Source organism: Triticum urartu, chromosome 7 (assembly GCF_003073215.2).
Source record: "Triticum urartu cultivar G1812 chromosome 7, Tu2.1, whole genome shotgun sequence".
NCBI lineage: Eukaryota > Viridiplantae > Streptophyta > Magnoliopsida > Poales > Poaceae > Triticum > Triticum urartu.
The window spans coordinates 676,052,535-676,076,048 of record NC_053028.1 but is presented as its reverse complement, the minus strand read 5'-3'; the positions used below and the strand labels follow the sequence as shown (position 1 = coordinate 676,076,048).

The window sequence follows — 23,514 nt, the reverse complement described above, 5'->3', positions numbered from 1 at the left end:
TAATGATGAAGACATGGTTTTGTTGAATTCTTTGACACTAGGCAACCTCCCGACCCCTCGGCGATCCTCTCGAACATGAGAGGAAGAAGAGGATAAAAAAAGAAGAGGAAGAAGAAAAAAAGAGGAGAAGAAAGAATAGAGGAGTTCTTCTCCTCTATTCTTTCTTATCTTTTTTTCTTCTTCTTCCTCTTTATTTTATCGGGAACGAGGGTCGTCGAGGGTCGCCGAGCGGTAGAGGAGAAACCCTAAATAGAAAGTATCGTCGGTGTGAGATACATGTGGCCGTCGGTGTCGGACACACGATACTTGCTATTTAGGGTTTCCTCTACCGTTCGGCGACCCTGACCCTCGACGACCCTGGTTTCCGATAAAAAAAAGAGGAAGAAGAAGAAAAAAAGAGGAGAAGAAAGAATAGAGGAGTTCTTACTCCTCTATTCTTTCTTCTCTTTTTTTTCTTCTTCCTCTTCTTTTTTTATCCTTGAAGCATTGTCGAGGCCACCCCAAACCCTAGAGAAGCAGCATCGAGGCCACCCCAAACCCTAGAGAAGCAGCGTCGAGGCCACTAATTAATATTAGTTCTACGTTTTTGCCACTAATATATCCATCTGTCATGTTTGAATAATAATTGCCATGTTGTCAATATTTGTAGAAACTATGGACACCGCCCAAGACAAAGTACAAGAAGAGTTGTTGGGGAACATAATCGCACAAGGAAGTGATGCCATCTGCTCGTTGTTTCTCAACGAGACCGATGGTCTGGAAGCAGCTGATTATGATGGCTCCGGTGACCTAATGCCGGTGCAAGAAGGAGACCGTGTGGACGGCTCCGGTGACCCAATGCCGGTGCAAGAAGGAGACCGTGATGACGTCTCCGGTGACCGAACCGAGTCCGGCCAGGTATATATATTAGTTAAGCTTTTGCTGACTAGCTAATTGATGCATTCATTGTTTTGGTATGTACACATATTAATTAAGTCTTTGTTCTTTTTTCTAGCCCTCCGGATCGAGCACAACTTCGGTAAAGAGACGAGGCCCGAAGAAAAAGTTGAGCTCAGATGAAAAGTTTGAGATCATAGCAATCGCGCCCGACGGCCAACCGATTGAACCCCTCCGGACAAAGAGCGCATTTGTTGCTCAGTGCGGGGTTTTGGTTAGGGACAAGATCCCGATCAGCATCCAGCAAGGGTTTAAGCCGGCTACAGAAGACCCTGAGGTGTCTTATGTCAATGATATGCATAAAAATGATCTTTGGACTAAGCTGAAGTCAAATTTCACCCTACCGCCAGAGGATAATCCAGAGAAGCCAGTTAAAGAGCAATTAATCAAATCTTTTGCTCTTAAGAGGATGCCAGAACTATTCAGGAGGTGGAAGAAAGAGCTGAATAAGTTTGTCGAAAATAATGAGACACCAGAATTCAAGGGCATTTAAAGATCAGAGATCACTGGCCCGCATTTGTGGCCCACAAGACATCGGAAAAGAGTAAGAAGATGTCGGCGACAAACAAGCAAAATGCTACGAAGAAGAAGCATCACCATAGCACGGGGTTAGGTGTCTACCTCGTAGCCCGGCCTAAGTGGTCCAAGACTGAGAATGATCTGGTTGATAAAGGGATCGAACCAGAGACAATTAACTGGCCAGACCGTTGCCGGACTTGGTTCTTCGGGGCTGGCGGAACCTTGGACCCTGTAACAGGGAAGTGCATTTGGACAAATAATCAAATGGACATACCAGTCAGGAAGCTTCAGCACTATACCGAAGCAGCGCAGCAAGGGACGTTCTTTCCAGACAGAAGAACGACGAGCTCACAATGGCCCTCGGGAATCCTGAGCACCCTGGACGGACACGAGGCACGCCAGGATCCATTCCGTGGAAGGTTGGGTTTCCGGACGCAGGCGGTTACAAATACCATGAGAGGAGGAAAAAAGTGCAGCAGACCCAAATGCAGGCGCTGCAAGCAAGGGTACAAGCGATAGAGGAACGAGAAGCAAATCGCAGCAAACGTACTGCCGAAGCTTCCCCCGAAGCTACCCCGCCATCTCAGCGGAGAAGCAGCGTGGCTTCCATCGAGCTGCTTCAATCGGAGCATGCCTTGACGGCTCCTGCTAGCTATCCCGTGGATGCTATCACGGAGTCTCAAAATTTCCACTTTATGACGCAATGGATGAATTTGAAGGTCAAGGCGGCTGTTGGCTCTGTTTATCCTACTGAACCAGGCACAACTTTTCACTGCCGGCCGATTCCAGAAGGATATGCTAGGGTGATGGTGGATGAAATAACGGAGGGATTTGAGGACCTCCAGCTTGACCACCCTACCGGTGAAGGGGAGACTAGGCTGGGGTCTGCTCTGAAGCCTCCATGCCTATGGCGGAAGGAGCTCATCAACCTTCCGAACTGGACGCCTCCGCCTCCTCCTCCTCCTCCGGCAAGTCAGGGCACTCCGCCTCCTCCACCGCCTCCTCCTCCGGCGAGTCAGGGCACTCCGCCTCCTCCACCGCCTCCTCCTCCGGCGAGTGACGATCAGGGCACTCGATCGGCTCCTTCTCCAGCGCGTGGCGGCACTCCGCCTCCTTCTCCGCCTGCACCGACGTGCCTGAGCAGCCAGCCTCCTCCTTCTCTGCCTCGTCAGCAAGGGCGGAAGAGACCTGCCGCCGCTCCGGCTACTCCGGCGCATCGTAGTCCTTCTCCTCCGCCTCGTAAGCAAGTAAAGAAGACAACCGCTTCGTCTGCTCGGTCGGCGTCTAGCAGTACAGCCAAAGGCAGGAGGACATACAGATTCGGTCCTTCTCTAAAGACTCCAGAGAAGTTACCATACAAGAGGACCCCGGAGGAGAATGCCGAGATCGCACGAACCAAAGTGGATGACTGGTTTCAAGGGTTGAAAGCAAAGAGACATCCACTTCCGGAGGAGAAGGTAGATCCGGTGAAAGCAAAGCGCACTCTGGCTGCCCTGACAAAACCACCCAAGTCTCCGCCGAAAGGAAACTATGAGCGCATTATTGGAAAGGAATTTGCCGAAGCGGAGCGGTCGGGAAGTACTGTCAGTGATCAAAGGCTGAAAGAACGACGAGCTGGGAAACAAATTGCCTAGCTCGGCGAACAAGCGAAGCAATCGTGCCCCCCGCTCAAGGTGCCTAGCCACAACGTTGCTAATGATCCAAGAATGGTGCCCGGTTATAGGAATCTTGCAGATTACCTGCCCGACGATGTACATTATGAACCCATGGAGGTGCAGATACAAAGATACGAGTACGGGAAGCCTCTCATCAAAGATGAAAGATCCTCTATCAACGATGATGCGAAGATTGCATGATTGGTACTTGAAAATCTGCAGAGACTCTGGGGGGAGGAGTACTTTGTATGTGAAAGTTAAAAAGGAGCATGACCTCGTTGGAATTGAACTGTTGCCTGTTCCATTTGAGGAGTTCTTTCAGTTTTTCAATCAATTGGCCCTCGATAAAACAACGGTCACCTGCTACTGTCTGTAAGTAGTACTACTTCTGTCATTAAGTCTCTCTATATAGCTCAGCTCTTTCATTGCATGTATTTATAATCATCCTCACTATATTATGCAGATTGAAGATCGCCGAATTGAAGAAAAGACAAGTCGGTGATATTGGGTTCATTAACACATATCTCATAGATGCAACTCAGGTTAAATTTCATGCCGCAATACCGAGGCCAACTTGCTACGATCGTTGGTAATAAATGAAAACAAAGATATAATACTCTTTCCTTACAACTTCAAGTGAGTGTTACTGTCTTGTGCGTATTCGGTTTCCCTTATATATTAGTCAAGGTTATAGTAATGTAATTGATGAGTTATGCATGCGTGTGCAGTTTCCACTATATTCTCCTAGAGATTAAGCTTGAGCAGGGACTAGTAACCGTCTTAGACTCAAGACGAAAAGATCCCCAGGACTATGCGGACATGACTCAAATGCTCGAGAAGTAAGTTAAATCGATCATTATCCACCATATCAGCAACTTTGTTCATTTCCTGATATATCAAGTAATTGTTTTCTTTGTCTGGCAGGGTTTGGAAAAATTCACCAAAAAAGCTCCAGGACTCCCGAAGAAGCTGCAATTTAGACACCCGAAAGTAAGTACTATAGTAGCATGTTCCGCGCATCTCCTATTGATTCAAGCGCTAGTTTCATCAATACCATTTGGCATTCTTGCTTATCAGTTTGATTGACCTCTATTTCTTGTAAAGTGGTTGTGGCAGGAACAAGGGAATGATTTCTGTGGATACTACGTTTGCGAGTCCATCCGCCACACGACCTGTGAGCGGGGCTACACTGACGAACAATATGAAGTACGTAAATAACAACATTCACAATTTTATTTTATTACCATCATTTGTGTTGAGTTTCATTCATTCATATATATATGTATTGACCCCCTTCTTCAAATTAGATGTTTCGGAAGCGGGATGAACTCCTAGCACCAGCTCGCATGCGAGCAATTCAAGAGGAATTGGCGGCATTCTTTCTTGACCACGTGATCGCTGAAGACGGAGAATACTATGTGGACCATGAGTCCGTATGATTATATTTGTAAGAGATAATTATTGTATATATGTAGCCGGTAGTGTCGGATAGATATACGAGAACTTGTTGTTCGACCAATCTCTCGGAGAAGGAGAGGTGGTCGATATCACTTCTCTCTGTATGCATATATGTTCATGACGATCTTCTGTTTCCTTCGTTTGCTTACTAGCTAGCTAGCGTGTCTAGTCCTCTCTATACGTATGTATAGTACGTAGCGTCGACCAAGCACGGACATAAGAGAGGACACTTCTCTCTATTAATTATAGCTAGCTAACACAATATATGAAACACCTAAATTAACCCAACCCCCAACCCCCCCCCCTTTCAAAAAAACAAAAACCCCAGCCACAGAAATGCTGACGCGTGGATGCCTATTGGTCCCGGTTGGTGCCACCAACCGGGACCAAAGGCCCTCCTGCCTGGGCTCCGCGCACAGGCCACGTGGAGGCCCATCTGTCCCGGTTCTGGATTGAACCGGGACTAAAGGGAAGGGCATTAGTACCGACCCTTTAGTCCCGGTTCAGGAACCGGGACAAAAGGCCCTTACAAACCGGGACAACAGGCCCTTTTTCTACCAGTGAGATCTAAAAGTTATTGATGTGTCCCCTATCAAATCTTTGTTTTGCAATATGAATCTTGATGAAACTTAATATGATCTTCCTTTACCTAGAAGGCGTTCCAAAAATTCGGAGTATTTAGATCTTTATGATGAAATTGACGAAAGTGGGATTGAAAGAAATAAAAATTTAGATGTTGCTAAACCCACTATATTGGATTTCAAGGAATTTAATTATGAAAGTTGCTCTTTGATTGATTGTATTTCCTTGTTGCAATCCGTGCTAAATTCTCCGCATGCTTATAGTCAAAAGAAAGCCTTCACCGAACATATTGTTGATGCCTTGATGCAATCTTATGAAGAAAAACTTGAGTTGAAAGTCTCTATCCCTAGAAAACTCTATGATGAGTGGGAACCAACTATCAAAATTAAAATTAAAGATCATGAGTTTTATGCTTTGTGTGATTTGGGTGCTAGTGTCTCCACTATCCCCAAAACTTTGTGTGATTTGCTAGATTTCCCGATTTGATGATTGCTCTCTAAACTTGCATCTTGCGGATTCCACTATTAAGAAACCTAAGAAATGATGTTCTTATTGTTGCAAATAGGAATTATGTGCCCGTAGATTTCATTGTTCTTGATATAGATTGCAATCCTTCTTGCCCTATTATTCTTGGTAGACCTTTCCTTAGAACGGTTGGTGCGATTATTGATATGAAGGAAGGGAATATTAGATTCAATTTCCATTAAAAAGGTATGGAACACTTTCCAAGAAAGAAAATAAAATTACCATATGAAACTATCATGAGAGCCACTTATGGATTGCCTACCAAAGATGGCAATACCTAGATCTATTCTTGCTTTATGCCTAGCTAGGGGCGTTAAACGATAGCGCTTGTTGGGAGGCAACCCAATTTTATTTTTATTCCTTGCTTTTTGCTCCTGTTTAGTAATAAATAATTATTTAGCCTCTGTTTTGGTTGTGTTTTTTGTGTTTAATTAGTGTTTGTGCCAAGTAGAACCGTTGGGAAGACTTGGGGAAAGTCTTATTGAACTTGCTGTAAAAAACAGAAACTTTAGCGCTCACGAGAACTGCTGTCATTTTTATTTGGAAGAGTGCTATTTAGTTAATTCTTTTGAAGATGATTAATAGATAAATTCCTCACGTCCATAAATTTATTTTAGAATTTTTGGGGTTCCAGATCTTGCGCTAGCTACAGATTACTACAGACTGTTCTGTTTTTGACAGATTCTGTTTTTCGTGTGTTGTTTGCTTATTTTGATGAATCTATGGCTAGTAAAATAGTTTATAATCCATAGAGAAGTTGGAATACAGTAGGTTTAACACCAATATAAATAAAGAATGAGTTCATTACAGTACCTTGAAGTGGTCTTTTGTTTTCTTTCGCTAACGGAGCTCACGAGTTTTCTATTTTGAGTTTTGTGTTGTGAAGTTTTCAAGTTTTGGGTGAGTTCTTTTGATGGATTATGGAACAAGGAGTGGCAAGAGCCTAAGCTTGGGGATGCCCATGGCACCCCCAAGATAATCCAAGGACACCAAAAAGTCAAAGCTTGGGGATGCCCCGGAAGGCATCCCCTCTTTCGTCCACTTCCATCGGTAATTTACTTGGAGCTATATTTTTATTCACCAACATGATATGTGTTTTGCTTGGAGCGTCTTGTATTATTTGTGTCTTTGTTTGTTAGTATGCCACAATCATCCTTGCTGTACACACCTTTTGAGAGAGCCATACTTGAATTGAAATTTGATAGAATACTCTATGTGCTTCACTTAAATCTTTTGAGCTATGTAGTTTTGCTCTATGCACTTCACTTATATCTTTTGAGCGTTATAATTTTGCTCTATGTGCTTCACTTAGATCTTTTAGAGCACGGTGGTGGTTTGTTTTAAAGAAACTATTGATCTCTCATGCTTCACTTAAATTATTTTGAGAGTCTTAATAGCATGGTAATTTGCTTAATATAAATATGCTTGGTGTTCAAGATATGTGAAATTTTCTTTTGAGTGCGTTGAATACTAAGAGAAGATTGAAGCATGATTAATTGTTTTGAGATATGGGAGTGATAATATTAGAGGTATATAGTTAGTAGTTGTGAAATTTAAAGATACTTGTGTAAAGTTTGTGATCCCGTAGCATGCCACGTATGGTTAACCGTTATGTGATGAAGTCGGAGCATAATTTATTTATTGATTGTTCTTCCTTTATGAGTGGCGGTTGGGACGAGCGATTGGTCTTTCCTACAATTATCCCCCTAGGAGCATGCGCGTAATACTTTTCTTTGATAACTTCTAGATTTTGCAATAAGTATGAGTTCTTTATGACTAATGTTGAGTCCATGGATTATATTGCACTTTTTCCCATCCTTCCACCATTGCTAGCCTCTCTAATACCGCGCACCTTTCGCGGTATCATACACCCACCATATACCTTCCTCAAAACAGCCACCATACCTACCTATCATGGCATTTCCATAGCCATTCCGAGATATATTGCCATGCAACTTTCCACCGTTCCGTTTATTATGACACGCTCCATCATTGTCATATTGCTAGCATGATCATGTAGTTGACATCGTATTTGTGGCAAAGCCACCATTCATAATTCTTTCATACATGTCACTCTTGATTCATTGCATATCCTGGTACACCGCCGGAGGCATTCATATAGAGTCGTATTTGTTCTAAGTATCGAGTTGTAATTGTTGAGTTGTAAGAAAAATAAAAGTGTGATGTGTCGGTGTCAAAACCGGCGGATCTGGGGTTGGGGGTCCCGAACTGTGCGTCTAGGTCGGATGGTAACAGGAGACAGGGGACACTTTGTTTTACCCAGGTTCGGGCCCTCTCGATGGAGGTAAAACCCTACTCCTGCTTGATTAATATTGAAGATATGGGTAGTACAAGAGTAGATCTACCACGAGATCAAGGAGGCTAAACCCTAGAAGCTAGCCTATGGTATGATTGTGTATGGAGTTGATTCTCTACGGGCTACAACCCTCCGGTTTATATAGACACGGATAGGGTTAGGGTTACACAGAGTCGGTTACAATGGTAGGAGATCTTGAATATGCATCGCCAAGCTTGCCTTCCACGCCAAGGAAAGTCCCATCCGGACACGGGACGAAGTCTTCAATCTTATATCTACATAGTCCAGGAGTTCGGCTGAAGGTATAGTCCGGCTATCCGAACACCCCCTAATCCAGGACTCCCTCAGTAGCCCCTGAACCAGGCTTCAATGACGACGAGTCCGGCGCGCAAATTGTCTTCGGCATTGCAAGGCGGGTTCCTCCTCCAAGTCCTTCATAGAAGATTGTAATCACCAAGAGTAGTGTCCGGCTCTGTAAAATAAGTTTCCACATATTGCTATAGAGAGAATAATATTAACACAAATCAAATCTGCTGACGTATTCTGCAGTGCGCCATCACACTACAGCCAAGTCCTCTACTCGAATCGTTTTTACTTCCCCACCTCAGCATGTTTTGCGAGGTGGTTTCCTTGGCACGTCTTGTCAAAGCAGAGATCGTGTGCCCCTTTTATGGGATTCTCATTAATACGGATGTGGGTAACCCAACCGCGCCATTTATCATGATGCTCGGGAGGCAAGCGAGTTTTATTAGGCAAGTGGGGACGCATAACCGCATCCGCCTATATAAGGGGATAAGGATCCACCCTATTTACCTACGCCTTCTTCCTCCCTTGCCTACCCATCTCTCGCGCACCCGAGCTCCAGCGCCCAAGCCCGCACTTCCCACCTCAACCTTCTCCAGCAATGTCCGGAGCGGGAGGCAAATGGATGGTCTCCACCGTTACGGAGGACAAAATCAAGAAGCTAAGGAAGGCCGGGTATCTGTCCAAGGACATCGCGCACCGGCTTCCCGAGAAGGGACAGCTTATCCCCACCCCAAGGCCCCATGAGAGGTTGGTATTTCTCCTCCACTTCCTCCGCGGACTGGGTTTTCCACTCCACCCATTTGTCCGGGGGCTCATGTTCTACTACGGCCTAGATTTTCACGATCTGGCTCCGAACTTCATCCTCAACATCTCGGCGTTTATCGTCGTGTGTGAGGCCTTTCTCCGCGTCCTCCCCCATTTCGGCCTCTGGCTCAAGACTTTCAACGTCAAGCCCAAGGTGGTGAGCGGCAGCCAGGTGGAGTGCGGAGGCGCCATGGCGGGCAAGATGGCCAACACCCTATGGTTCGAGGGCTCTTTCGTGGAGACCCTAAAGGGATGGCAATCTGGGTGGTTTTATATCACCGAGCCACGCGATCCGGAATGGACCGCGGTCCCTGAGTTCCGATCCGTACCCCCCACGCGGCTTGTGTCCTGGAAAGAGATGGGCCTGTCATGGGGCGACGAGAAAGAGGTGACCGGATTGCAAACATGCATCCGATCCCTGGTGAACAAGCCAATCCGGCTTGTCAACATAATCCAGGTTATGCTCGTCTGCCGGATCCTCGCGTGCCAACACCGGGATTTCAATCTGTGGGAGTTCGACTCGGCGCAGCATCCAACCCTCAGCAGGCTCTTCGACACAACGTACGAAGATGCCTGGAAGATGCTATTCAAGGGCGCCGAGGCTCCCGCATCCGCTTCCGAGGACCATGGATACAGCTCACAGCGTCACGCTAGCAAGGTATGCTATCTACACCTGTTACAGGATGTTCAAGCTTTTTTCATAGTTTGACTCTATGCGGGATCTAAACTCCCTTGCCTTTGACAGGCTTGGCGGGCGATGGCCGAACCGATTAACTGTCCGGCTCCGCTGCCCGAAGTCCCAGCCCCAGCTCTACTGGTGAAGCTGCTGACTCCGGCGCCTTATGTGGTGCCGGAGAAGAAGGCTAAGAAGAAGAAGACCACGGGGACTCGAAAGAGTACCCGTAATGTGGCGTTGTCGGACTCGTCATCCGGCGAGTCCGAGACGCCCTCCTCCCATGAAAATGAGGAGGAGGAAGAAGAAAACTCTCCTCCTCCAGCGGGGGGAGGAAATAAGAGGGAGGCCGCCCCAACTGGGGAGGCCGAGGGGTCCAGGAAGAGGAAGATCCCTCCGCCGGACTATTCCCCCGACGCCGAAGAAGACGAAGAGGAGTGGCCGGACAGGGCCAAGCGTCCAGCGAAATCGTAAGTTCGGATATCAGAGTAACTCGTGATGTTCCTTTGTTGCACAACTTTACCTAATGTCGATGATACTTATACAGCCCGCCCCGGGCCGAACTCAACGAGTCGTCGAGCGGCTCCCTGGATTCATCGGACGTGAACTCCGTTTCGCCCGCTGTCTCCCCCCGCACTGCGGACGACGTCGAAGTGGCTTCGCGACAAGCTCCGGGGCAGGAGGAGGTGGTCCTGGAGGAGCCGCAAGGCAACCTCCCGGACTCCAGGAGTAAAGGGGACAAGACCCCCCAGGGCTCCAAGTCCGGCCTTAAGCCGGACACCGTGCCGGAATCTTCAACGATTCCGGACCGCGGTAGGCGAGCTCCTTCCAAGAGGAGCAAGCCTTCTGAGCCGGCAACCTCCGTCCAACCAGAGGTGCCGGACAATCTGCTGGAGGTGCTTGAAGGCGCCTCCATCGACGAGGAGCACTGTACTATTATGAGTACGGTGATCCAGAAGGTCCAGTCCGCCAAGAGCGGGCTGAGTGAAGCTTGCGCTAGCCTCCTAACAGGCTTCGAGGTAAGTAAAAATATGTAAAAATATTACTGCATAGACAGTAGCCCCTGATGCTCTATTTGGCGTTCGGAAAGAAAAGCCGAATAGAGGATCTTTTAAATTTCGCAGAAGTCTAACAATAAAGAGTCAATATGCATATGCAGACTTCGCTGCTGTCCACCGCCGCACTGACTGCGGAGGTGGGTGTCTTGAAACAGGGACTCGAGCGGTCCGAGCAAGAGCTCGGCCTTGCCAAGCGGCAACTCGAGGAGAAAGAAGGTAAGAAATACCTTACAGAAATAAGTGCCTATAGAGAGGCATGATTGCAAAAAATAACAGGATTGTACTGCTTATTGTAGGGGCCATGACTGAGGTGGCGACCCTCAAGCAGGCGCTGTCTGAGGCCGAAAAGAAAACGGTCGCGGAGCGCACCGAGCGAGAAAAACTTGGGGCTCAGGTCGGCGAGGTGTCGCAAGAGCTTCAGGCTCTCATGAGAAAACATGAGAGTTTGGAGCTTGAGTCAGAGACCCGAGCGTCCGAGCTCGCGGCGGCCCTTGAGACTGCCAAGTCTGCCAAGGCCGAAGCCCAAAAGGCCCTCCGAGAGTTGGAGGATATGAAGAAGATAGCAGCGGGTAAGGCATTCTTTATGCAAAGCAGAAATATAAAACTAAACTACTTGTTACTTACCCGAATCCGGAGTTCTCCAGGGGCATTCGCAGATCTTCCCCGCAGCGTATCCAATGCCGCTGCATTCTACCGAGCTGAAGAGGGCAGCTCGACGGAGAAGGTGTTCTGGTCTCAGTATGCTGAGGCCGGACACCCTGTGCCCTTGAGCGACCAGCTGAAACAGCTGGTCGAACTCCACAAGGCGGCCGAACAGGCCATGAAGGGCTTCACAGTTCGGCTGTGGCACGGAGAGGCCCTGCCTGGGAGCTACTTCGGGCTGGTGCGGCGGCTGGTGGAGGCCTGTCCAAGGCTCGAGGTCCTCAAGCGCTCCGTCTGCATCGAAGGTGCCCATAGGGCCCTTGCCCATGTAAAGGTGCACTGGGGTAAGCTAGACGGTGAGAAGCTTGTGAAGGACGGGCCGCCGCCGGGGAAGGAGCATCGCAAGCCCGAGAACTATTACAAGGATGTTCTTGTGGGTGCTTGCCTTGTGGCAGATGAATGTACCAAGGATGTAATTTTTGAATAAACTCGCTCGTTTTTATCCTGTGCGCTGAAAACTTGTTCATAGGCGCTTTAAGCAATGCTTGTTGAATTTAAAATATTATTTTCTGTGCGGACGTTTATCAAAAAATTGAGAGATGGCCAGTCGCCGGCTTCTGCCCCCATGCCACTAGTGCTGGGGTGTTCGGGGATAAACCTGAGCACTCTTTTTCCCATAGTTGGGTCCTTCGAGGGAGGCGCTCAGCACGGCGAACTAGGCAATCAGACTATAATGCTTGAACACTCTCACCTAGCCATAGAACTTTATAATTTGAAATTTCGGCGAAGCCCCTAGTTCGGAAGACCGAGTTCGGGGCGCTATCCACGCCTTGGCTGGGGTTATCCAGCTCCTCGCTCGAAGCGGCATAGGCCTTTAGGGACCCGAAAAACCTCTCGAACAGCGACCGGTCTCTCGCCTCATCATGACAGTCAGTTTTAGCTTTCTCCACTGAGGTGCTTAGCCCATCTCAACCGGGGCACAATCGCAGTGGTTCTCCCAGTGCTACCTTAGCCGATATAGCGGAACGTAAGGCACCAAAACATAGGAGCCGGGCAAACCCAACTATTGACCCAAATCATGATTTGGAGCCGATGCATATAGTGCTATAAGTTCGGGGTGCCACACTTGTGAAAGTGTACGGACTTCTCACACCATATTAAAGGGTACTGAAGCCCCTGGCGTACTTGTCGTACCATAGTGTACGGGTGCAACATGTCATTAATGAACATATATAAAATAGAGTAATGCAAAAAATAGACGAGAAGCTAAGCATTGTTTATAGAGAGGCTATTTATCAAAGCCGAACGATACAAATAGTGCGATAAGCAAAAGATATTGGACTATTCAGTATGTCCTGACCAGGGGCAGGCCGCGGAATTGTATTTAAAATAGGTATACCGCTCGTAACAGAGACCACTTGGGAGTTCCATAATGCGGCATGGCTTGTCTGCCTCCCTGGATCTTGCATCGTTTGTGCGGCAGTCGAGTTGCCGAACAGGTCGTCCGAAGTATGGAGTCCTGAAAGTAAGAAAAAAATTAAAAGAATCGGGCAGCCCCTAGTACGTTTTAAGCCGTATGTTGGGCGTGCCATTTATTGTGCCCCTTCCCCTGTGCCCATGCTATTTCAAGGGCGTAGTTGTGTATGCGAGGTACTGGTTTTGCTAGGTCGCGAAAGCTGGGGTTGGGGCCGCATTGCTACGCTTGCTCAGAGTGTGCCAGGCGGTCCTGCTGTAGGTTACTCCGGGCGCGCTTGGCGGTGTCTGGCTTTTTAATGGCCGGACTGGGGAATTGCCTAAGAAGGCTACTTTGTATCTCCGCTGCGAGAGCCGCCGTATGCTCCTCCGTACGGAGGGAGCGTTCGGTGTTTCCGTTGACCGTGATTACTCCTCGAGGGCCTGGCATCTTGTGTTTGAGATATGCATAATGCGGCACCGCATTGAATTTTGCGAATGCGGTTCGTCCGAGCAGGGCGTGATAGCCACTGCGAAACGGGACTATATCGAAGATTAACTCTTCGCTTCGGAAATTATCCGGGGATCCGAAGACCACGTCAAGTGTTACTGAGCCTGTACAGTTGGCTTCTACACCTGGTATAACGCCTTTAAAGGTCGTTTTTGTGGGTTTGATCCTTGAGGGATCTATGCCCATTTTCCGCACTGTGTCCTGATAAAGCAGGTTCAGGCTACTGCCGCCGTCCATGAGGACTCTTGTGAGGTGAAATCCGTCGATGATTGGGTCGAGAACCAATGCGGCGAAGCGGCCATGACGGATGCTAGTGGGATGGTCCCTTCGATCAAAGGTGATCGGGCAGGAGGACCATGGGTTGAACTTTGGGGCGACTGGCTCCATCGCGTATACGTCCCGCAGCGCACGCTTCCGCTCCCGCTTGGGAATGTGGGTTGCGTATATCATGTTCACCGTCCGCACTTGTGGAGGAAAGCCCTTCTGTCCATTGTTGTTCGGCGGCTTGGGCTCTTCGTCGTCGCTGTGCAGCCCCTTGTCTCTGTTTTCGGCTCTTAACTTGCCTGCCTGCTTGAACACCCAACAATCCCTGTTAGTGTGATTGGCTGGCTTTTCGGGGGTGCCATGTATCTGGCACAAGCGATCGAGTATTCGGTCCAAACTGGACGGGCCCTGAGTATTCTTTTTGAATAGCTTTTTCCGCTGACCGGATTTATAGCCTCTGAATCCGGCATTGACTGCCGTCTCTTCATTGCTGTCGCTGTTAACGCGGCGTTTTTGCTTATTCCGACGTGTCCTGCCACTTTTGTCCTTGGTATCCGAATTACCGGGGTTCTTTGATAAGTTGTTACTGTGAGCCAGCCAGCTGTCTTCTCCCGTGCAAAAGCGGGTCATGAGTGTCGTGAGTGCTGCCATGGATTTCGGCTTTTCCTGTCCCAGGTGCCGGGCAAGCCACTCGTCGCGGATGTTATGCTTGAAAGCTGCTAGGGCCTCTGTGTCCGGACAGTCGACTATCTGGTTTTTCTTTGTTAGGAACCGTGTCCAGAATTGTCTGGCTAATTCTTCTGGCTGCTGAATTATGTGGCTTAAGTCGTCGGCATCCGGCGGTCGTACGTAAGTGCCCTGGAAGTTATCGAGGAATGCGGCTTCCAGGTCCTCCCAAGAACCGATTGAGTCTGCTGGCAAGCTGTTAAGCCAATGCCGGGCCGGTCCTTTAAGTTTGAGCGGGAGGTACTTGATGGCGTGTAGATCATCGCCGCATGCCATGTGGATGTGAAGGAGATAGTCCTCGATCCATACCGCCGGGTCTGTGGTGCCATCGTATGATTCGATGTTTACGGGTTTGAAGCCCTCTGGGATTTTATGATCCATTACTTCATTCGTGAAGCATAGCGGGTGTGCGGTGCCTCTGTACTGGGCTATATCACGACGCAGCTCGGAAGAGCTATGTCTGTTGTGTTCGGCCCGGCCGGATTTGTTGTATCCGGAGTGAAGATCATTGTCACATGCCGTAGGGCGCCTGCGTGATCTGTAGATCGATCTTGTTTGTCTTGCTTTATCCTCCAGTATGTCTCGCAGGTCGGGCGCATTTTCCCATGCCTTAGTTGTGCGGCGTCGGGGCATGGCTTGGGTGGAGGGCTGAGCGGCCTCTCTGTCACGGCCATGGGGTGGCCGGTCTGCCATGTCATGCGCTGGTGATGTAGGTGCTTCCTCCTCTGATCGGGGTAGCGGCCTGTGCTTTGGGTAACTCTTGGAGGGGCGTTCGAGTTCATACTCTTCGGCCGCAAGGACTTCAGTCCATCTGTCAGCTAGCAAATCTTCGGCAGCTCTAAGCTGTTGCTGCTTTTTCTTGAGGCTGCTTGCCGTGGCTAAAAGCCTGCGTTTAAAACGCTCTTGTTCGGCGGGGTCTGATGGTATGACGAATTCATCGTCATCGAGGCTTGCCTCGTCTTCGGAGGGAGGTGTATAGTTATCATCCTCGACCTCTTGGTCTGCCGCTCTCTCGTGAGGGCTGGCTTCTCCATCTTCCTGTGCCGAATCTTGCTGAGGTGGGTGTTCTTCGGTGCTGTCCGGGGTAGTATTATCTCCCATGCCGGAATCACCGTTTTTGCTTTGGCGGGATTTAGAGCGGCGCCGCTGACGCCGGCACTTTGGCTGTTTCTTGGGGTCATTATCCCCCATTGTTCCATCGCCATCTCCATCTTTTGGAGTATCCACCATGTATATGTCGTATGACGAGGTGGCTTTCCAGCGCCCTACAGGTGCTGGTTCCTATTCGTCTCCTATATCGTCGTCCATGCCGTCGATGTCTTCGGAGCCGAAGTCAAGTATGTCGGTTAAGTCGTCGACAGTGGCTACAAAGTGGGTGGTGGGTGGGTTTTGAATTTCCTCACCGTCCGTATCCCACCCTTGCTGACCGTAGTCCGTCCAGGGCTCTCCTGATAAAGAGAGAGACTTAAGAGAATTCAGGATGTCGCCAAAAGGCGAATGCTGAAAGATGTCCGCTGCGGTGAACTCCATTACCGGCGCCCACTCGGATTCGATTGGCAGGGGCGCGGGGGGCTCGGAGTTCGGAGAGGGATCCGGCTCCTCGGAGTCACGGGCCATGCGGAGTGCGGGGCTGGAGTTCGGCTCGATCGCCTCTGAGATCGCAGTCCCTGAGGCAGCGTCCAACCGCTGACCCTCGATCGGCGCAGTAGGTTCCGAATCAATGGTCGAAACCGATGCGTGTGCGGCCTCCAAGGCGCTGTTCGACGGCAGAGCTATATCATGCCCATCGAGACAGTGCGGCACGCTTGGCTGTGGCTCGAATCCGTCGAAGATCAAGTCTCCGCGGATGTCAGCCGTGTAGTTTAGGCTTCCAAACCTGACCTGATGGCCAGGGGCGTAGCTTCCGATCTGCTCAAGGTGGCCAAGCGAATTGGCCCGCAGTGCGAAGCCGCAGAAGACGAAGATCTGTCCGGGGAGGAAAGTCTCACCCCGGACCGCATCGTTGTTGAAGATCGAAGGAGCCATCGGGCCTAAAGGCGACGACACAGAGGAACTCTCAATGAAAGCACCAATGTCGGTGTCAAAACCGGCGGATCTCGGGTAGGGGGTCCCGAACTGTGCGTCTAGGTCGGATGGTAACAGGAGACAGGGGACACTTTGTTTTACCCAGGTTCGGGCCCTCTCGATGGAGGTAAAACCCTACTCCTGCTTGATTAATATTGAAGATATGGGTAGTACAAGAGTAGATCTACCATGAGATCAAGGAGGCTAAACCCTAGAAGCTAGCCTATGGTATGATTGTGTATGGAGTTGATTCTCTACGGGCTACACCGGATAGGGTTAGGGTTACACAGAGTTGGTTACAATGGTAGGAGATCTTGAATATCGCATCGCCAAGCTTGCCTTCCACGCCAAGGAAAGTCCCATCCGGACACGGGACGAAGTCTTCAATCTTATATCTTCATAGTCCAGGAGTCCGGCTGAAGGTATAGTCCGGCTATCCGAACACCCCCTAATCCAGGACTCCCTCAGCATGCATGTATCTTCTCCACCTCCAATCCTAGAGGGCATACGACCTTCTTTGCTACGTATGTACTGTCGGGCAATTCGTTATCCTTTGGAAGCTTCTTCTTCAATATTTTCAGTAGCTTCTCAAATCCTTTGTCAGCCATAGCATTCTCCGCCTTCCACTGCAGCAATTCCAGTACGGTACCGAGCTTTGTGTTGCCATCTTCGCAATTGGGGTATAACCCTTTTTTGTGATCCTCTAACATGCGATCGAACTTCAGCTTCTCCTTTTGACTTTCGCATTGCGTCCTTGCATCGACAATGACCCGGCGGAGATCATCATCATCGGGCACATCGTCTGGTTCCTCTTTATCTTCAGTAGCTTCACCCGTTGCAACATCATTGGGCACATCGTCTGGTTCCTCTTGATCTTCACCAGCTCCCCCCGTTGCAGCATCACCGTATTCAGGGGGCACATAGTTGTCATCGTACTCTTCTTCTTCGCCGTCTTCCATCATAACCCCTATTTCTCCGTGCCTCGTCCAAACATTATAGTGTGGCATGAAACCCTTGTAAAGCAGGTGGGAGTGAAGGATTTTCCGGTTAGAGTAAGACCTCGTATTCCCACATTCAGTGCATGGACAACACATAAAACCATTCTGCTTGTTTGCCTCAGCCGCATCGAGAAACTCATGCAAGCCCTTAATGTACTCGCGGGTGTGTCTGTCCCGTACATCCATTGCCGGTTCATCTGCGTGCATTATATATAATTAAGTGTCCAAATTAATAGAAGTTCATCATCACATTAAAACCAAAGTGCATACATAGTTCTCATCTAACAACATATAGCTCTCCAGAGCATCTAATTAATTAAACCATACATTGAAACTATGTAAAACATTTCAATGCAAAAACAAATGTGATCATAATCGCAACCAAGGTAACAATTGATCCAATGGCATAATGATACCAAGCCTCGGTATGAATGGCATATTTTCTAATCTTTCCAATCTTCAAGCGCATTGCATCCATCTTGATCTTGGGATCATCGACGACATCCGCAACATGCAACTCCAATATCATCTTCTCCTCAATTTTTGTTATTTTTTCCTTCAACAAATTGTTTTCTTCTTCAACTAAATTTAACCTCTCGACAATAGGGTCGGTTGGCATTTCCGATTCACATACATCCTACATAAATAAAATCTATGTCACATTGGTTGGCATAATTTTCATAAACAATAAATGAACCAATAGTTATAAATATAATATATATACCACATCCGAATCATAGACAGGACGAGGGCCGGCGGGGGTGGATACCAAAACCATCGCACTATATAAGATGCAATAATAAAAGTAAGAAAATAATACAAGTATCTATGTAAACATAAAAGTAAGAATATTTTTCCTTTCAGAAAGAAGATAAAACAAGAGGCTCACCACGGTGGTGCCAGCGATGAGCTCGGCGCGGGTGATCGACGGCGGTGAAGACGGGGACGGGGCGTGACGGACCGCTAAACCTAGACAAATATTATGGAAAATGGAGCTTGGAGGTCGAGCTTGGAGAGGAGAAAGCTTAAGTAGTGTGGCTCGGGCATTCCATCGAACACCTTGTGTGCATAGGAGGTGAGCTAGAGCACCACCAAGCCCTCTCCCCCTCGACCAGAGAAAAACAGAGCACTAGGGTGCTCTGCTCGCGAGCGAGGGGTATATATAGGCACCTCATTGGTCCCGGTTGGTGACATGAGCCGGGACTAAAGGGGAGCCTTTAGTCCCGGTTCAAGCCACCAACCGGGACCAATGGTGGTGGGCCAGGAGCGAGGCCCATTGGTCCCGGTTCATCCCACCAACCGGGACCAAAAGGTCCATATGAACCGGGACCAATGGCCCACGTGGCCCGGCCGGCCCCCTGGGCTCATGAACCGGGACCAATGCCCACATTGGTCCTGGTTCTGGACTGAACCGGGACTAATGGGCTGACCCGCCCTGGACCAAAGCCCTATTTTCTACTAGTGCTATGCTTCAGCCATAGGCTCTATCATGTATGCAATGCTGTGTACCAGACCTGATGTATGTCTTTCTATAAGTCTAGCAGGGAGGTACCAAAGTAATCCAGGAGTGGATCACTGGACAGCGGTCAAGAACATCCTGAAATACCTGAAAAGGACTAAGGATATGTTTCTCATATATGGAGGTGACAAAGAGCTCATCGTAAATGGTTACGTTGATGCAAGCTTTGACACTGATCCGGACGATTCTAAATCACAAACCGGATACGTGTTTACATTAAACGGTGGAGCTGTCAGTTGGTGCAGTTCTAAACAAAGCGTTGTGGTGGGATCTACATGTGAAGCGGAGTACATAGCTGCTTCGGAAGCAGCAAACGAAGGAGTCTGGATGAAGGAGTTCATATCCGATCTAAGTGTCATACCTAGTGCATCGGGTCCAATGAAAATCTTTTGTGACAATACTGGTGCAATTGCCTTGGCAAAGGAATCCAGATTTCACAAGAGAACCAAGCACATCAAGAGACGCTTCAATTCCATCCGGGATCTAGTCCAGGTGGGAGACATAGAGATTTGCAAGATACATACGGATCTGAATGTAGCAGACCCGTTGACTAAGCCTCTTCCATGAGCAAAACATGATCAGCACCAAAGCTCCATGGGTGTTAGAATCATTACTGTGTAATCTAGATTATTGACTCTAGTGCAAGTGGGAGACTGAAGGAAATATTCCTTAGAGGCAATAATAAAGTTATTATTTATTTCCTTATATCATGATAAATGTTTATTATTCATGCTAGAATTGTATTAACCGGAAACATAATACTTGTGTGAATACATAGACAAACTAAACGTCACTAGTATGCCTCTACTTGACTAGCTCGTTAATCGAAGATGGTTATGTTTCCTAACCATAGACATGTGTTGTCATTTGATTAACGGGATCACATCATTAGGAGAATGATGTGATTGACATGAACCATTCCATTAGCTTAGCACCCGATTGTTTAGTATGTTGCTATTGCTTTCTTCATGACTTATACATGGTCCTATGACTATGAGATTATGCAACTCCCGTTTGCTGGAGGAACACTTTGTGTGCTACCAAACGTCACAACATAACTGGGTGATTATAAAGGAGCTCTACAGGTGTCTCCAAAGGTACATGTTGGGTTGGCGTATTTTGAGATTAGGATTTGTCACTCCGATTATCGGAGAGGTATCTCTGGGCCCTCTCGGTAATGCACATCACATAAGCCTTGCAAGCATTACAACTAATGAGTTAGTTGTGAGATGATGTATTACGGAACGAGTAAAGAGACTTGCCAGTAACGAGATTGAACTAGGTATTAAGATACCGACGATCGAATCTCGGGAAGTAACATACCGATGACAAAGGGAACAACGTATGTTGTTATGCGGTCTGACCGATAAAGATCTTCGTAGAATATGTAGGAGCCAATATGAGCATCCAGGTTCCGCTATTGGTTATTGACCGGAGACGTGTCTCGGTCATGTCTACATTGTTCTCGAACCCGTAGGGTCCGCACGCTTAACGTTACGATGACAGTTTTATTATGAGTTTATATATTTTGATGTACCGAAGTTTGTTCGAAGTCCCAGATGTGATCACGGACATAACAAGGAGTCTCGAAATGGTCGAGACGTGAAGATTGATATATTGGAAGCCTATGTTTGGACATCGGAAGTGTTCCGGGTGAAATCGGCATTTTACCGGAGTACCGGGAGGTTACCGGAACCCCCCCGGTAACCTAATGGGCCTTAATGGGCCTAGTGGAGAAAGAGGAGAGGAGGCCTAGGGGCTGCCGCGAGCCCCTCCCCTCCCAAGTCCGAATTGGACAAGGAAGGGGGGCGGTGCCCCCCTTTCCTTTTCCCCTCTCCTCCTTCCCCCCAAGTCCTAATCCAACTAGGGGACTCCTCCTGCGTGCCTCCTCCTAGGGCCGGCCGCACCCCCCCTTACTCCTTTATATACGGGGGCAGGGGGCACCTCTAGACACACAAGTTGATCCTGGTGATCGTTTTCTTAGCCGTGTGCGGTGCCCCCCTCCACCATACTCCTCGATAATATTGTAGCGGTGCTTAGGCGAAGCCCTGCGACGGTAGAACATCATTATCGTCACCACGCCGTCGTGCTGACGGAACTCTTCCCCGACACTTTGCTGGATCGGAGTCCGGGGATCGTCATCGAGCTGAACGTGTGCTAGAACTCGGAGGTGCCGTAGTTTCGGTGCTTGATCGGTCGGGTTGTGAAGACGTACGACTACATCAACCGCGTTGTCATAACGCTTCCGCTTCTGGTCTACGAGGGTACGTAGACAACACTCTCCCCTCTCGTTGCTGTGCATCACCATGATCTTGCGTGTGCGTAGGAAAATTTTGAAATTACTACGTTCCCCAACATTAAGGATCCTTGCACTTAGCGTTGATGGATCATGCAACACTCTCCACGCCTGTCTAGCTAATAATGCTAGATTAAAGATCTCTAGGTCTCTGAAACCCAGGCCTCCAAAATACTTTGGCCTCGTCATCACCTCCCAAGATACCCAAGCCTGTTTCCGTTGTCCCTCCTTGCGGCCCCACCAGAACTTGCGTATGATGGAGTTTATATGTTCACATAAACCTCTAGGAAGCTTGAAACATGACATGGAATATACATGTATAGCTTGTGCTACCGACTTGATTAGAACCTCCTTGCCTCCTGTGGACAAACACTTGCCCATCCATCCTTTAACCTTATCCCACACCTGCTCACTCAAGTGTTTGAAGGTGCCCTTTTTTGAGTGTCCCACATCTGTGGGCATACCAAGGTATCTATCACTTAGGGACTCATTAGGAACTTGGAGACACCCCTTCACTGCATCTCTTACTATCTGGGGGCATCCTTTGCTAAATAAAATAGTTTATTTTTCCTTGTTAATCTGTTGGCCCGAGGCCCTGCTATAAGTATCCAAAAGGTGTGACACTTCTTCTGCTCCATCAACACTCGCCTTGAAGAACAGCAGGCTATCATCCGCGAATAAAAGATGGTTCACCGACGGAGCCGATGGCGCCACCTTAATGTCGCTGAGCTGGGATGATCCAATCTGAGATTTTAACAGGCACGAGAGGCCCTCTGCTGCCAACAAGAAAAGGTATGGAGAGATGGGGTCTCCCTGACGAATACCTCTGGAGGGTGAAAATTCTTCTGATTTGCACCCATTAAACATTACTGAAAAAGAAACTGTTCTCACCATGTTCATAACCGTGGATACCCATGATGCTGCAAAACCCAGCTTTCTCATGATAGCTTCCAAATAGTTCCACTCCACTCGATCATATGCCTTCATCATGTCGAGCTTTAGAGCACAATAGTTGTTATTTTTGACTTGTTCCTCTTCATAAAGTGCAAACACTCATATGCTGAGATTATGTTATCAGTTATAAGCCGACCAGGCACAAAGGCTGACTGCTCTTCAGAAATAACTTCAGGAAGTATTACCTTCAACTGATTAGCTAGAACCTTTGAAGCTATCTTGTAAAAGACATTGCATAAACTAATCGGTCGAAATTGGGATAACAGAGTTGGTTTTGATACCTTAGGGATTAATACCAAAACGGTGTCATTCACACACTCCGGGCTTTCTTCTCCACGAACTATACTCAGGACAGCACGAGTGACCGCCACACCACAAATATCCCAATGCCTCTGAAAGAAGTGCGCCGGAAACCCGTCCGACCCCGGGGCCTTGGTCGGGTACATCTGGAAAAGTGCCTTCTTAACTTCTTCCTTCCTGTACGGCGCTGTTAGGGATTCATTCATAGCTACTGTCACCTTGGAGGGGACGTGTTGGAGGACATCCTCTAAAACATCCACCCCCTCTAACGTGTATAGGGCTTTATAGAAGTCAAGTGCCATCTGCTGCATCTCTGTCAGATCATCCATGAGTTGCCCATCTTGCTTCTGTAATGACTTTATTAAGTTCTTGCGCCGCCTACTTGAAGCTCGGAGATGGAAAAAATGCGTATTCCTATCCCCCTCAGAAAGCCAAGCTACTCGTGATCGTTGGCGCCACATTATTTCTTCCCGAAGGTATAGCTCAATCAATCGGTCATTTGTTTTGATCTCAACATGGCCTGGAGCAGTCCTTGCTGGATCACTCCTCAGACGCTCCAAATCTCTTTTCAACCTTCTTATTTCTGATTTAACACTCCCAAATGTTGACTTGCTCCACTCGCCCAAGTTGTTAGACAGGGATTGAAGGTTTGCTCGGACTTCTGCCACCGTAAGATTGGGGCCGTTCACCTCCCATGCCCGCTGGACCATGGGGATCAGCTCGGGATGCGTGTCCCACATGCATTCATACCTAAACTGCTTTTCTCCTTTCTTCCCTCTGTCCGGTGGAAACAGCATCAGGTTTATAGGGGAGTGGTCGGAGGTCGCTGATTTAGATGATCAACCGCTGCCAGCGGGAACCGAGCGCACCACTGGGGCGAGCCCAAAGCCCTGTCAAGTCTTACTCTTGTATATGATCCACTCGTCACCTTCTTTTCGAACGTCCACTTACGGCC

General features: G+C 48.3%; 1 protein-coding gene across 1 annotated transcript in view; it reads right to left on the bottom strand.

The window, feature by feature from the left end:
• The window catches only part of LOC125519371, a 27,373-nt gene extending 4,485 nt beyond the window's left edge, over positions 1-22,888 (bottom strand). The window contains exon 1 of the mRNA XM_048684203.1: positions 22,556-22,888. Coding sequence (XP_048540160.1) covers positions 22,556-22,888 — 333 coding nt within the window. The remainder of the gene's footprint in view (positions 1-22,555) is intronic.
• Between the last annotated feature and the right edge of the window lie 626 nt (positions 22,889-23,514).